Source organism: Mycetomoellerius zeteki, unplaced genomic scaffold (genome assembly GCF_001594055.1).
Source record: "Mycetomoellerius zeteki isolate Tzet28-1 unplaced genomic scaffold, Tzet1.0 scaffold52, whole genome shotgun sequence".
Lineage (NCBI taxonomy): Eukaryota > Metazoa > Arthropoda > Insecta > Hymenoptera > Formicidae > Mycetomoellerius > Mycetomoellerius zeteki.
The window spans coordinates 1870031-1884425 of record NW_017257523.1 but is presented as its reverse complement, the minus strand read 5'-3'; the positions used below and the strand labels follow the sequence as shown (position 1 = coordinate 1884425).

Genomic DNA, 14395 nt, shown 5'->3' with positions numbered 1-14395 from the left:
CAGCCAATTAAAAATGCTATGCCATATTTTACCATCTAATTTGCTGCAGCAGTCAATCTTTTTTTTCAGTGTAGCACTACTTAAACAAGTATTTATTAAAATTTAGTACTAATTTTTCTCTCAGTGTATATAATAGAAATTATTAAAGATTATTAAAGAGACGAGCTATATTGGTAAAATATGATTAAAAATTTTTGATTAATAACCTATGATAAAACTAGAAAGGCACGAGCGTTTTTCATTACACAAAGAGCTTTTACTAACGTTACGGTATACGTGTCAAATACTCTTTCAATATTATTTCTCATATTAGTGTACAGCAAAGTGGGTTTGCCCTAGGCACCGAGGCTTCTCACACAGCAGTGTTTGAGAACTCGCTTAACACTGAAACTACCACCTGAAATCGCGACGATTCCCACGATTGTGGAAGCGCGATTCGGAAGAGAAGAGAGAGATTCTCTCGTGTTCGCCTTATCGGAAACTATTTTAGCCGACGAGCGGATACGATGCTCGCCCCTATTACACACGCTTTCGTTTCCCCCTTCCAATTCTATAGGAATGAACACTATATTCTAGGATCCAATCTGGCATACGTTTCAATCTTGGTTTGATCGTTTTTCGCTACATACACATTTCTTTGATGGTATCATTGCAAAACACCATTGCTCAGGGTGGTTATAGTTCCGTTTCTCTGAACACATTATGAAAGCGAGTATTATAAGCTTGAAAACATTTGTAATTTATTCAGGGATTATTATATCTAAAATAATTCGAAGTGCATTGCTCGCAAAATATTAAAGATTCCCATTACCGAGTACGACAATATTTACAAAATAATCAGCATGCGACAAGTTTCATTGCAACAGTGTAATGAAAATGTAGTATTAATTCGATCGCGATCTTGTTATGATCCAATCCTTCTTGTGGACATCAAGCAAATCTGTTCAGAGAGACGGACACAAGAGCAGCTATAAAATGAACGGCTTTGTGCCGTCGACGTGTGATACATCTCACTTAAATGCGGCCCACGATGTTGTTCGGATAGCGGGACACGACAGGCGCCTGTTTGCAGCGGTTACTAACAAGACGCCAGAGTGGACTACACGAAAATACAGGCGAGGGACAACGCCTTTGTGCGCGTTTCGTTTTTTTTTCCTGCACTATTATTACCCACCGCATCGATGTCTATTGCCCGGATACGAGCGACGTATAGGTAGCAGCTGGCGCGCACACAACCTGTACGACCGCACGCTGATGAACATACACGAACGTCGAGCTTAACGCGTTGCTTGTACGGCGCAGTTTAATACGGCTGGGTGATCGTAAAGCCCCGGTTCCACGATGCGAGACGAAGATCGAAGCAGGAAGAAGGGCTGCGCCAAGGGGGGCGGTCCAGGTATCGATATAATTGAGAGAGGCTTGCTTGTCTCATCAAAGTGCCACGTAGATCTACTATAGCATCAGCAACAGCGACGGCAGCAATAGCAACAGCAGCAACGGCCCTGCCGACGGTAGCAGCCCTCGTTAAGGCAAAAACGCGAGAGATGATGGATGGATGCTAAATTGCATTAATTAAATCCACCGTGACACCCTCGACCGGCGCAGCCCTTGGTATCACTCGGCGGCATTGCTCCGGCTTGTCTGTGATCGAGACGTGAGCCGTTTAACAGGGTATGGGTCACTTTGATGATCACACCCCGTGCAGACCTTCCCCCAGCCCTCGTACCTTCTCTTTCTCATGCACTTTCTCGTGGTCTCCTTCCCCCCCCCCCTCCACCTTTGTATTTCATCTTCCGTACAACGCCCGTTGTCATCGTGCCAAAGAGGTGTTCTATCAAAGACGCTTTACCTGACTAAATATTCTGTGGATCAGAACGGAATGCGGACTGCGAGACTGTGCGTTTTACACAGGCTTTGCTGGTCAGTGCAATAGCGCGTCCTAATCGACCGCAGACGCATATTACGTCCCGTACTAAAATTAGCGAACGTGAATGCGACACTTTATTTTCCACAACTCTACTTGCAATATTTTGGAGAAATAATGTATGGATTTATTATCAACGAATAACAACAAATATATATAGTAATATTAACAAGTTAATTGATACGTTAATTAATAGAAAAATTGAATATTATGCATATTAAAAAAATGGATGATGCAATATTTTGTTATATCGTTTTATTAACTTTAACATTACATGGAAGTTTCCGAAACATATGAAACATCTATTCTATCCAAAAACTTTGTATTTCGAAATAAAATACAATGCACATGTTAAGAAAAGAAAAAGTAAAACTAAATAACGTTGTATTTCTATTCCTGTAAGTTTCATTTGTCAAATAGTATAGATGCTCTTGTACCTCAATCGTTTATCAAAGACGCTTTAACCGACCAAGTATTCCACGGATTAGAACGGAATGCGATCTAAGCTGCGAGAGTAATTGGGCGAGAATGCGAGAATTGCGCCGCGTTCATAATCGACCAAGGAATCAGCTAAAGTTGTACGCATGCAAGATGCCTACGAAGTCAAATCCATTAATCATGGATGAGAAATCAGAAGAGCATCATTATTAAGCATAGTGCCATTAATATTTTGCAATATCGTTTAATGAAAAACGATTGTCAAATCGTTTTTACAGCAACCGAATTTTTCTAACATTTCACTAACTACATTAAAGTTTATTCTTTGTATAATAATTTTAAATTAAGAAGCGCCATAACGGTCAGAACGTTAAGATGTTGAACTATTGTAAATTCATTTTAAATGAATTAATTTCAGAAATGATAATTGCGTGCCGATATGGTTGTCGGACTTTCAACGGACTTATTCTTTGTATTTCCTTAAATCAAGAAATTATAATATATGTAATGAAATTATAATATATCGGTAAATGTTTATTTTAGGGGACCCAGCTCCGATAACCTTGACTTTGACATATGTTGTCAAGGTCATGATCCTGAGTGACCTCCGACAGGTTATAGTTGGCGCTCGCTCTTCGTTAAAAAGTTATTAACAAAAGAAGTTTAAAAACATAACATCTCATTTCTGCTATAACTGCTATAAGTCATAAACCCATATGCACCCAGGCATACACTTTATAACGCGAAACAAGATCCACATACCTAGGAACTTTTCATGCAAAACAGGTATATTACACTATACATTATTTGAATATTTGCTATGCACAATGGAATGAGAATGAAAACAAACAATATTTACATCAACATACAGTAGAAATAAATTTTCTGCTTTAAAAACAAAAATTATCTTCGAAAATATTAATTTTCCATATAATTTTTGTTTTTAAAATAGGCATTTATTTCCTGTTTTAAAAAGAAAAATTATCTTTGAAAGTATTAATTTCCTATATAATTTTTTTTTGTTTTTAAAGCAGACATTTATTTCCTGCTTTAAAAACAAAAATTATATGGAAAGTTAATATTTTCAAAGAGAATATTTATTTTTAAAGCAGAAAATCTATTTCTATGTTGGTGTAAATATTGTTTGTTTTCATTCTCATTTCATCTTGTACATAGCGAATATTCGAATTGGTTTTAAAGCAGAAAATTTATGATTTTGTTGCGACTTTTCAAAAATTCGCTGTTTTAAAAGAGTGCGTCCCTTGGCAGGGGGAAAGGGGGATGAGAGTTGTTTATAGCACTTATAGCAGAAATGAGACTTTTTTAAACTTCTTTTGTTAATGACTTTTTAACGAAGAGCGAGCGCCAACTAAAACCTGTCGGAGGTCATGACCTTGATAACATATATCAAAGTCAAGGTCATCGGAGCTGGGTCCCCTAAAGTAAACATTTACTTATATCGCTCCCTTACCTTACAAGTAACAACTAAAGAAATTAAGTTTTTTCAGAAAAACGGGTAAACTATTTTTTAACTTAACAGAAAATTATTATCTAATCAAAATAATATAGGCAAAAGGAATACTATTAAAAACACGATCATTATTTGTCATTTTCATTTCACAATACTTAAAAAAACCACCTTTGAATTATGACGATTTTAATATTCTATAAAATTATAACAAATCCGAATAATTGATAAAAAAATTATATAATTTTCGAAATATCACCAACAATTCATGTTTACTTTGATCAGTTAAAAGACTAAATTCAAAATAAAACAATTTATTCTTCAAACTTCGATCACCAAACTGTCTTAATTCTAAATGTTTTCTATAAAAGAACTTTTGTTCATTCATAAAAACAACATAACTCAAAATGTGTCACACTCTCTCTCTCTTTTGTAAAAAATATAATATCTTTGGAAATCTTAAGAACGACACAAGTGTTATTTGACGGATAAAACTGTGAAGTTAAGTTAATTTACTTTTGATGATTGATAGAGTAATCTTTAATCTAACCTATTCATGGTAACTCGGAAATCATATTTTTTGAGTCGTGTCACTTTTAAAGTAAGGAAACTATGTATATATTATATGTATAGAATGTTTATAAATTAATGATACAATTGGGAAGAGCGAACGTAGAAGTATTTTTATATGAGATTTTGTTTTCGAAAAAATTGACTTCAAGTATTCGTCGAGTACGAATTTAATTAATAAATTAAAGAGAGAGAGAGAGAGAGAGAGAGAGAATCAGAACATGTTAAAAAGTTTACAGAAATTTACTTTAAAGAACAGAATTGCATATATTCGACAGAATCGGCAACATTTTCAACAATTTATTAAGTAACAAGATTTATCGTCCATAAATATCCTGTTTTTATTGTGTATTTTCGATTACCTAATACAATAATAAACACAAACGTGAGGAGAGATAATAGTCTATAGTGAGATCCATTAAATCGAGAAATAATTAAGTACGCACGTATTCGATGAATATTTAAAATCGATTTTCTCGAAAACAAAAACCTCATATTAAAAAATTTTATTTTATGATTTCGACTTATTTTTCATATAGACTCATTCTCTTCCCGGTTACATTATCAGTTCATGGACACCCCATATACAATATATAAAATCTTTTACTCGATATTCTTTTAAATCATATGACTCGGAAATTCATTTAAATCGAAATTTAATACCTCTTTTCGAAGTGAAATCAGCAGAGTCATACGCGTAGCGTAGCTTTTGTAAATTCAACATTTTTCTTTGACGTCTCCGCTCGCTATTTTATACGGGATAAAGCTGTAGTTAAACGGATTTTGTGGAACAAAGGAACATACGGATTTTTACAGCTAAGTGAGATGTTAGTCGGATCCCATATGGGCAAGGCGACGGGCTGTGAGTTTCATTCCCCTTAAACGAGATGATGAGATCTCGATGCATACCGTGTGTTTTGGATGAGGGATAAGTGAGAACCGTGCCGCATAGATATTAAGTATAATTTAACAGATTGCTCTTCTACGGACGCACCTTTCGACCGACATAGAGGCGGAGAAGGGCACACCGAAGAAGGAAGAAATGATTATAAGGAACGAGTCAAGGTTGTAAGATTGTATGCGAGTCTCGATTATACGGGGATACCGCCGCTGTCTTTCGGCGGAAGGAAACACTGAATAATAAGAATGAGACAGCTGGGTAATTACGGCGCTATTTGGGGCTTTGCGTGCAATATGGTTGAACGATGCCTCTCAGCCGCCGACACGTATTAGACGATAATTGTGGCAATTATTTCGTAAGCGTGAAAGTTTAATATATCGTTATTTGTCACGAGTATTCTTGCCATAAAATTTATGTAAAATTAGATCTTCCACACGCAACGTAACTTATCGATTTTCGATATTTTTGTTTATCTTATATATTGAAAGTAATTTGAGTTTGTGTACTTGTGCCGTGTTTTCTCACGAGAGTGAGGATGAAAGAATGACTATGAAAATGAAAAGGCAAGAAGTCCGTACAGAATCGCGAGACATGTGGAGCAACACTCGACTGAGGACACGGATTTTGTTGATCCTCGTGGCGACAAATATTTTCGATTCGTTCGTACGAAAAAGGGATCCGTCGATTCGGGTGCAACGAGGCGTGGGAGCTTCAAAGGCGCGCGAAGCGCCTCCGTGGAATAAGAGGATAATGTGGACTCGATTTGACGTCTTTGAATATTTAATATCATTCGCGCTGAAACCGTCTCATCACTCGCATCTTATAACGGTTCAGACGCTTGCCATTATTGAAGTAGAACTAACGAAGGACGGCGTAACATCGAGTTGCATGACTGATCGTTTTCTAATGTAAAGACATGATTTTCCATTATGAAAATAGAATATTCCTCCTCAACTCTATTCTGAAATATCTCCCTTTTTATGTTATCTTATTAGACATATGACAGTTTTTATCGAATTGTTACTTTTAGATGAGAGGAATGTGCAATTCCGATATCGCAAGCGAACAGACATTTATCACAGAACTTACGTTCTATAGAATTTTCCATAAAACGCATCAGACATCTCGCAGTTTCTTTAGCGTATTCACCGTGGAACAGTTCTTACCTTCGAGTGTTTCGCGACAGACGCGATTTTTATAGACACATGCGCGCCTGCTCGTGTCGTGTGCACCAACGCTCTATCTCTCAAACGTTGAACGGTACCGGCGAAATGCAGTTTACGGTTTTTCCGGCGATTTGCCCGCTCTCACCGCTCTTTTACGCGTCCCGAAAAGGCGGCGCCTCAGATGAACTTGCGGCGAAGTATAAAGGTAGCCGTAAGAAGCGGCACAGCGACAAGAGAAGACGACCAAGTAGCCTCATGCAATTCTAAACTATTTCAATGAAATGGAATAGAGCGGCCGGTACATTTGTTGATCGCAGCACCCGACCGACCGACCCTCTCGTATCACAAGAGAGGTAAAGAGAGAGAATGCTAAGAAAAGCCGTGGCTTCTACTATGGCTCCCCCCGACCGGTTTTCTCTTTGTTCTAAAATTCTTACGACTTCCCTTACCGCCGCGCCGTAGACTGCACCTCCACTATAGCCTCGTCCCGTAAGCAACAAAGGAAAGTGGCCTGTACTCACTAAAGTCGTAATACCCGGTACCCGCTGTGTCTATGGAGGGGTACAAAATTGTCTCTCCTTCCGCATTACCAAGAGACACTTTGTATTGTGGCCTGGATGCTGCGCAACTTTCTTTGCAGCTCAGCCTGGGCTGAGCTAACTTCGCAGGATTTTCGCATTAGCATATCGACTTATTCATATACCCCGCTTGACTTCGTTCTCGCGGCATCCTTCGAGCTTGCATCGGTACGCGTGATGTAGCGAACATTGGCGGCGTCGAACGTGTATCTCAACCCCTCAGAAATTCTCTACGTCATGTCTATGTGAATTGATTTTGTAACGCGGATGGCGGAGCGATACAGTGCAGCTGTAAAGTGAATTTTGATCATGCGGCGTGATTATTTTTTTCCAGTTTCGTTTAATTCAAGACAGGGAACGAAATTTAGGGTAACTCCGGCAAATACGCCGCGCTAGAATTTACGCCGCAGAAGTTAGAAAAAATAGAAGGAGTGGGAATAATTTTCCCGCAACTACTCTATTACATTCCTTTATATTATATTAGTATTGTGTTACGATTTCAGTTTCTTACTGTTAAGATTAATGAAAGTATTGTGAGTCGATTTGTCACTGTAATAAGTAGCGCCATCATAAATCATAATTTATATAAAATGATTACTGTAGGGTGCGTAAAAAAGTGGTTATTTCGTGATACATAAGTGTAGAGGAATAGTAAAACATGTTGTAACAAAATATAAGTGCTTTGCTCTTATATTCTTTGTTTAGTTTGTTGTCTTGTATATTCCATCTGTTTGGGATATACGGCATTTTTAGCGGGCGGGATTTATACCCAAAGCATACAAAGTGCATAGATTGGATTCAGTGCACTAAATGTAATAAACGCATTACATGAAATATGTATCTCATGTAATAACATATGTAGGAAGATTGTAATTATTATCTATTACTTCATACACATATTTCTTATTCTTATTTCTTAATGAAACTTTGTGTGTGTGTAAACATATTTTATAAGTTATTGTGTCATTTTACGTCTTATAAGCATTATTTGTAAATTTGTCATGAGCAGTACATACCCCCGTCCCCCTATGAGTAGCCATATATCCCACCCCTATGAGATATACGGCAAAAATGCAAGGGTTTCAAAAAGTTCTTTTTTTTAATACGAAAAATAAGTATATTTGGGATTTCTAATATTTTTTTCATAGTAGTAGACAGTACAATGTTTTTACTGATATAGTTTCTATTTTCCCTGATATAGTATTACTGATATAGTCACTTCAAAAATAGTAAATAATACTTAATAAATTAAATTTTTGTTAGGTGCGGCGTATATACCGGAATTACCCTAACACTTGTTTGTCGCGCATATACATTTCATAATGAAAGATCTGATGTTGAAAATAGATGCTAAAGGAAAAACGATAATTTGACATAATCACGTCTAGCGTTCTTCATCTCGTTCACTTCGTACAAATAATATGAATAGTCACCTAGAATAACAAGATTTCGCTTTCGCATCGTAATTACATTTGCATACACTCAGTAGACCGCTAACGGAATTTTCGCTAACCAAATGATTTAGTTGGCATAATCATGTTAACCGTTTTACTTCAATTAGCGTTCGTTTGCGTCAACTATCAAACCGAAATGCATTACGTATATATATATATATCAAGGCTAAATTATTAATTCTTTTATAATATTTTTAAGTTTCATATGAATATAATCTTTTTACATTTTCTCAATTTTCTATCATAAATTTCTATCCCTTTAAATATTTATTACATTTTTTTGTAAAGTGAGTTTACCTATAACACTTGTAGAATCTGAGATTAAGAAAGTAAGTGGATACGTCTTGAAATTAATTTATCAAAGCCAAGTTTTTTCATTCATCTTAAATATTTAAAATATTTATCTCTCAGAGAAAGCATAAATTAATAATAATTAATTTTATCATTTCGAATATACGGACGATAATTTTATATCACATTTTCTTTTATACAGAATGTTACGATTTTAATATATTTTTTATTAATATATTCTGCATTCGTTGATAAGCGGAGCAAGGAGTTTGATAATCGCGAGAGAAACCCGCCGGAAGATTTGCCGTGAATCGAAGGAGCTTATCGGCTTTGTCGAAAGGTACGGTAAGTAAGACGGTGCGTTTCGTTTGACGTTTCGAAAAAAAGAAAAAAAGGAAAAAGGGCAGAGCTTCTTCATAATTCAGACGGTGCCGCCACGAAAGTGCCGTAAAGTCCGACTTGGAGCATCTTTCTTCCGCCGGGTCCTGCTCTGTCGCGCGGCCTAAAAATTTTTCATAGTCGCCATAAAAGATCGGGTGGCGCGCCAGGGTTGCGAGAAATATCGAGGGCTGACGCGCTTCCTCGCCTCTTCGCGGCGAGAGCAAGTACATAACGCGGATTGTGAAGAGAACGGCCGGCAGTGGATGGATCATAGGAGTCGTGCAGCACGACTTTGGAGCAGCTTCGGCCGAGTGGAGCCGACGACGACCGAACGACGCCGAGCACAACTGAACGCGGCAACGCGCGTCAGAGGGTAACAGTCGTGCCGCGGCCTCCAATGAGGGAGGTCTATGCAGTCGTCGTCGCTCAGTAAACCCAGTCCGGTCGACGAGTTTCGCGACGCGCGTCCTTTTGTCTTCGGCGATCCAGCGCTTAATTAACTGCTCGATCATGTTGTGACGGATGCACGGACGTGTATCGCCAACGCGTCGCGTCTGCAACTGCTCTCCGACACCGCGAGGATGTACGCGCGATAGGGAACGTCATCTCCGTAGACTCCGAGTTCGCAGCTCCGTCGACTCCGCGCAACAGATGTGACCATCGTATGCGTCTCGTTCTTTATATTTAGTTAACCAAGATTTTCTCAGTTGGTAACTTATAGCCGATTCGGATATCCGCAGTGTTGTGCTCCTCGTCAAGAAACGTAACAATAACAATAATTAGAATACGCATGACAAATGTATATCTCGGATACTATTGACATGAGATAAAAACCATTTAAATGGCCAACTCGTAGATAATATTGGATGTTCACAGAAAAATAAAATAAATCTTGTAAAAAAACCTACATTTGCGTCATCAACGAAAATCGTTTATCGTTCTAAAGACTTACCTGCGACTTATTAAGGGCACCGAATTGTATGCGAGGAGTAAAAAGCGTAGGACAGAGAATTCCTTTGTCCTTTGAAGCAGTGCGGAAGAAAAAGAAGAAACAAGGAGAGAAGCTGAAAGAGAAGAAGAGAGAAAAAGAGAGAGTGAACTGAACAGAGCAACACGCGGTCGAGTTTCTATCTTGGAGTGTACCTGCCGCGGGAATAAGACAAGGACGACGAGTAAACCGAGAAAGAGAGAAAGAGAGAGGAAGAGAGACGCTTTACACGCCGGTGAACGGTCGTCGTTGTCGTTGCCAGCGGCAAAGGGCAACAACCACGCTGCAGCCGGAGTTTCTACCTCCTTCTACTCAAGGCCAGGGCATCGCGGCCCACGCGGTCCTTTGTAAGCTTCGTCAAGGGCCGGATCAGACGTGCCGGAGTGACAGCTATCGTGCGCGAAATGCTCCGAAATTGGCGAAGGTAGATCAGACCGTGAGGATCGTATCTCGACAGATCGAGCGAAAGAGTGAGAGAAAGAAAGGAGGAACGTGAAGGATAGTGTGAGAAAAGTGTTTTTATTTTTCTCGTGACCATGCAGAGGCAGAGGTTACTACCGGACGCCATGACAACGATGGTTAGGGCAGCTGTTCTCGCAGCTGTCCTGGGACAACTTTTGGGTCCCAGCGTGGCCAGCAGGCCCGCCGGTGCCCATCCCGGACACGCATATTTCGAGCAACCGTGCTGCGGACGTTCTCACCTCAGGCATCACAAAGGTCAGATATGATCCTAAATGATGATCCTATTATGAATGATTAGTGACATGTCGTAAAAAGTGCGTCGGTCACTAACCGACGATTGTTTTTTTTCAATGACCGTACGATCGTTGTGTGGTTATTGGTAGATACCTATGGTCAATGAGCACGAACCAATATTTTCGTAGCAAGATTTGCGTGAATCAAGCCTAGCTCGTTTTAGTTACGGTAGGTGAAGAGCGTAGCGATAGCGGTGCCACGTGGTATCGTGACTTTTCGTTTTCTCATCGAATGTTATCGTCCGATGATAGAAGCGGGTTTTACACAATGTCTCACGCCCACACACGTTTTGGAGGATAATACGCCATGATAGTTGTAATCCGCAGAATAAATTACGCAATGTTTGTCACAGTTAATATTGATGCCGGAAGAGATACGTGGAGCATAAAAGTATTCTCTAAAAGTGAATCAGTGTATTATTACTGAAAAACAGTAAATATTCGCTGATGATTACAGTTATAAGTGTAGCACTGAAGTAATAATACACTAATTCACTTTTAGGGAATAGTTTCACACGTTATTATGGTATTTCGAATGTAAAACAGGTAATAATTAATAATGTAAACATTTGTTGAAATTTTATCTCACAACGGAGTACATTTCATTTGCACTTTTTGCCATTTATTTTTTTTATTTATAACAATGATTGTAACATGTTTCAATCGCGACAACCGATGGGCGATTGTCATGTGCAACTTTTATATCAGGATATTGATCGTGATTAATTTGCAATCCTCTAAATTAAATATTGTGACTTCCGGGAACGTTTCGTCGCACCGACCAGCCATTTGCAATACAAATTGTGCGAACGAGTAAACTCAATCGTTCGCACCTATGTTTAATGAAATACAATTAGCGTATTTGATACAGGTAGACTTCATGCGAAATTAATCATAGGGAACTTCACTCATCTTTTTCAAAATCACGAGTTTTACTAATGACATTAATTTCCTCAAATAATTCGCAAAGTGTAAATTTTAATTATTCTTCGTTATCTCGATTGATTTAATTAAGATATTGATCTTCGTCAGGTAAAAATTAACAAAACCATTGATGGTTTACGGCTCGTTTGTCATACGTACGAAAAACACTTTCCTCCGCGATATACACGAGGGATTAAATTCCCCGGCGTTTTTCTTGGGGGATGCTGACCTCCTCTTTATCCGATCTCTTTTCTCGCTTCGTGCTAAATCGTTTAAGAGAACGGATGGTACGAGTGGAACGTAAAAACGTAAAAACGTACTCCGGGCAACGAAATGCCCGTTAGCATACATCACCAATATTATCTCGGGAAGTGCCCTGTCACGCGATATTACCGGGGCTTAGAACGCCGGGCTGACTTCATTATGGTGTCGGGAGAGAGAGAGAGAGAGAGAACCATCGAATGGAATGTGGAATGGTCGGTTGGTCGGTCGGTTGCCCGCTTGGTTGGCTTGGTTGGCTGGTTCGCTGACTGCCTTGCTAGCTGGTTGGGCTATGGAAGCCGAGTGTTGGAGAGTATCGCCGGTGCGTGCCGGTTCTTGCGTGTGTTACGTATAAGCAGGAGACCGCATGCTGGGGAGACACGTTGCTTACGAGCGCATCATGTACAGCACACACGTTCACGCGAACGCACACGTACACACACGCTTACGCAAGTAACCTACGCGTTTCGGAGAGTTCTCTACGAGCGTAGCATTTTCTCGGGAAACTTTTTGGAGGATTTGCGGCCGGACTTTGTCGGTCTGTTTTCCTGTCGCGCCAATGGCGGAATTTTCATTACAATGGCGCGGTTATTGTCCCTGTGGTGCATCGCTCTTCTGGTGAGATGTACGCATGTGTATGCGGAATGCCGGTTTCGCGTTCGTGCGAATATTTGGCACGAAGTTTTGGGGTTTCGTGAAACGCGGCGTACCCGCAACTGGTAGCGCTCGTCGACACTTGTTTCGGAGTTATCGTCGGCTAATTTCGTCGCCATGCGTTCCGCGAATGCTGAAGGAAAACTGACAATTGTTACGAGTTTCTGTGAAACGAATGTGTCTAATCTTATTTTGCGCGATGTTTAGAGCGTGACGTAAATTCTCGTGTGAAATATGTGCGGAATAAGCACGCGAACGCATTACTGCGAACCTCCATCATTGACGCATAGTCGTTATATGATCGTTTTCAAAGCTACATTCGCGATAAGATACTCGGATTTCTCAAACATTTCTTGTCATTTGAAATATCGATGACTGTTTAAAGTTAAGGCACGCATTGAAACTCGCATTTACAAGATTCGTCATCGCGTTGATTGATAACGTCACGAATATGCTGCACTAAGACTCGATACATGTACACAGCATACACTGTATTCAAGCACAACACATCGCATTGATCTAATCTGTACTTGCGGGCAGGCGTCTACACCACGAAGCGATCATGCATTCTAAGCCCTTCGTATCGGATCTCTGGTAACTAACGGAACGGATATTAATTTCGACGGGCTTCTCAAACCGATCTGCTAATCCAATTTGCTCGCATATTTGACATGTAACCCGTCGTACATGTGCGCATATAATGAAGTTGTACGAAACTCCGTATGACTATGTCCTATTGTATTATAAACTATGTCTCCGAAGATACCAAATAGTTTTCATCTAAGATAAATGGGTCTATTTTTAATCTTTATTATTGACCGCTTAAACAATCTTTTGAACCTAATGTATTTAATAAAAATTAAAAGAAATTATGTTGAAAAAGGCTACGAGCCAAATACAATAAATTCAGCATTAATGATATATATCAACATAGAAGTTACAAGTGAATAGCGCTACAAAAACAAACGTTTCGACTCCGATCGAGTCATTATCAATGTTAACATGTAATTAATTAGGTATAAACATCATAAAAATTATTAATGTAATAAATAAAGTATACATGGCTGCTATTATTCACTTCGAATACTGAAAATCTATAGTTCACATTACGTATACTATAGATTTTCAGTACTCGCAGTGAATGACGGAACATAGTCCGTTTTTAACGCAACGATATTTTTTTTCCAGTTTGCCTTTTTTCTATATTTGCAACCAATTTTTTCGCGGCAGATTACAGATCCCTAATTCGTTGGTAAATACGAGAAGTTCGAGTGGCAATGCTCTCTTTGCACTATATAGAGATTTGCGAGTGATGTTTGCGGAAGTAGCTGGGCAAAGAGAAGAAGGAAAAGCGAATGGAAGCGCGGTCGTTCGGCCGGTCCTGAGTACCGAACGGGCTGCGAAAGTTTTCCTTTGGTCGTTCGAAGGTCCTAAAGATTTTCGAGATTAAAAGCTCCACGAGTCAACTGCGTCGCTACCGGTCATCCGATGCCGCCTTAGTCCGGCTAGTCTCTCTCTCTCTCTCTCTCTCTCTCTCTCTCTCTCTCTTTCTCCTTTTCTCGTCCGCTATCGCTTCCGTTAAAGCTGCGTAATGAGCGACCACAGCTAAGACTCATCCGGCACGCGGTATTCGGAGCCACGC

The 14395-nt window shown here is 39.4% G+C and overlaps 1 protein-coding gene across 3 annotated transcripts in view; it reads left to right on the top strand.

The window, feature by feature from the left end:
- Positions 1 to 14395, top strand: part of Sema2a (Semaphorin 2a) — a 351866-nt gene that overhangs the window by 194608 nt on the left and 142863 nt on the right. The window contains exon 1 of one of the 3 annotated variants that reach the window (XM_018455943.1): positions 9564 to 10876. The exons of the other annotated variants lie outside the window; for them this stretch is intronic. Coding sequence (XP_018311445.1) covers positions 10696 to 10876 — 181 coding nt within the window. The 5' untranslated portion in view covers positions 9564 to 10695. Of the gene's footprint in view, positions 1 to 9563; positions 10877 to 14395 lie in introns of those variants that run through there. 3 annotated transcript variants of the gene reach the window in all.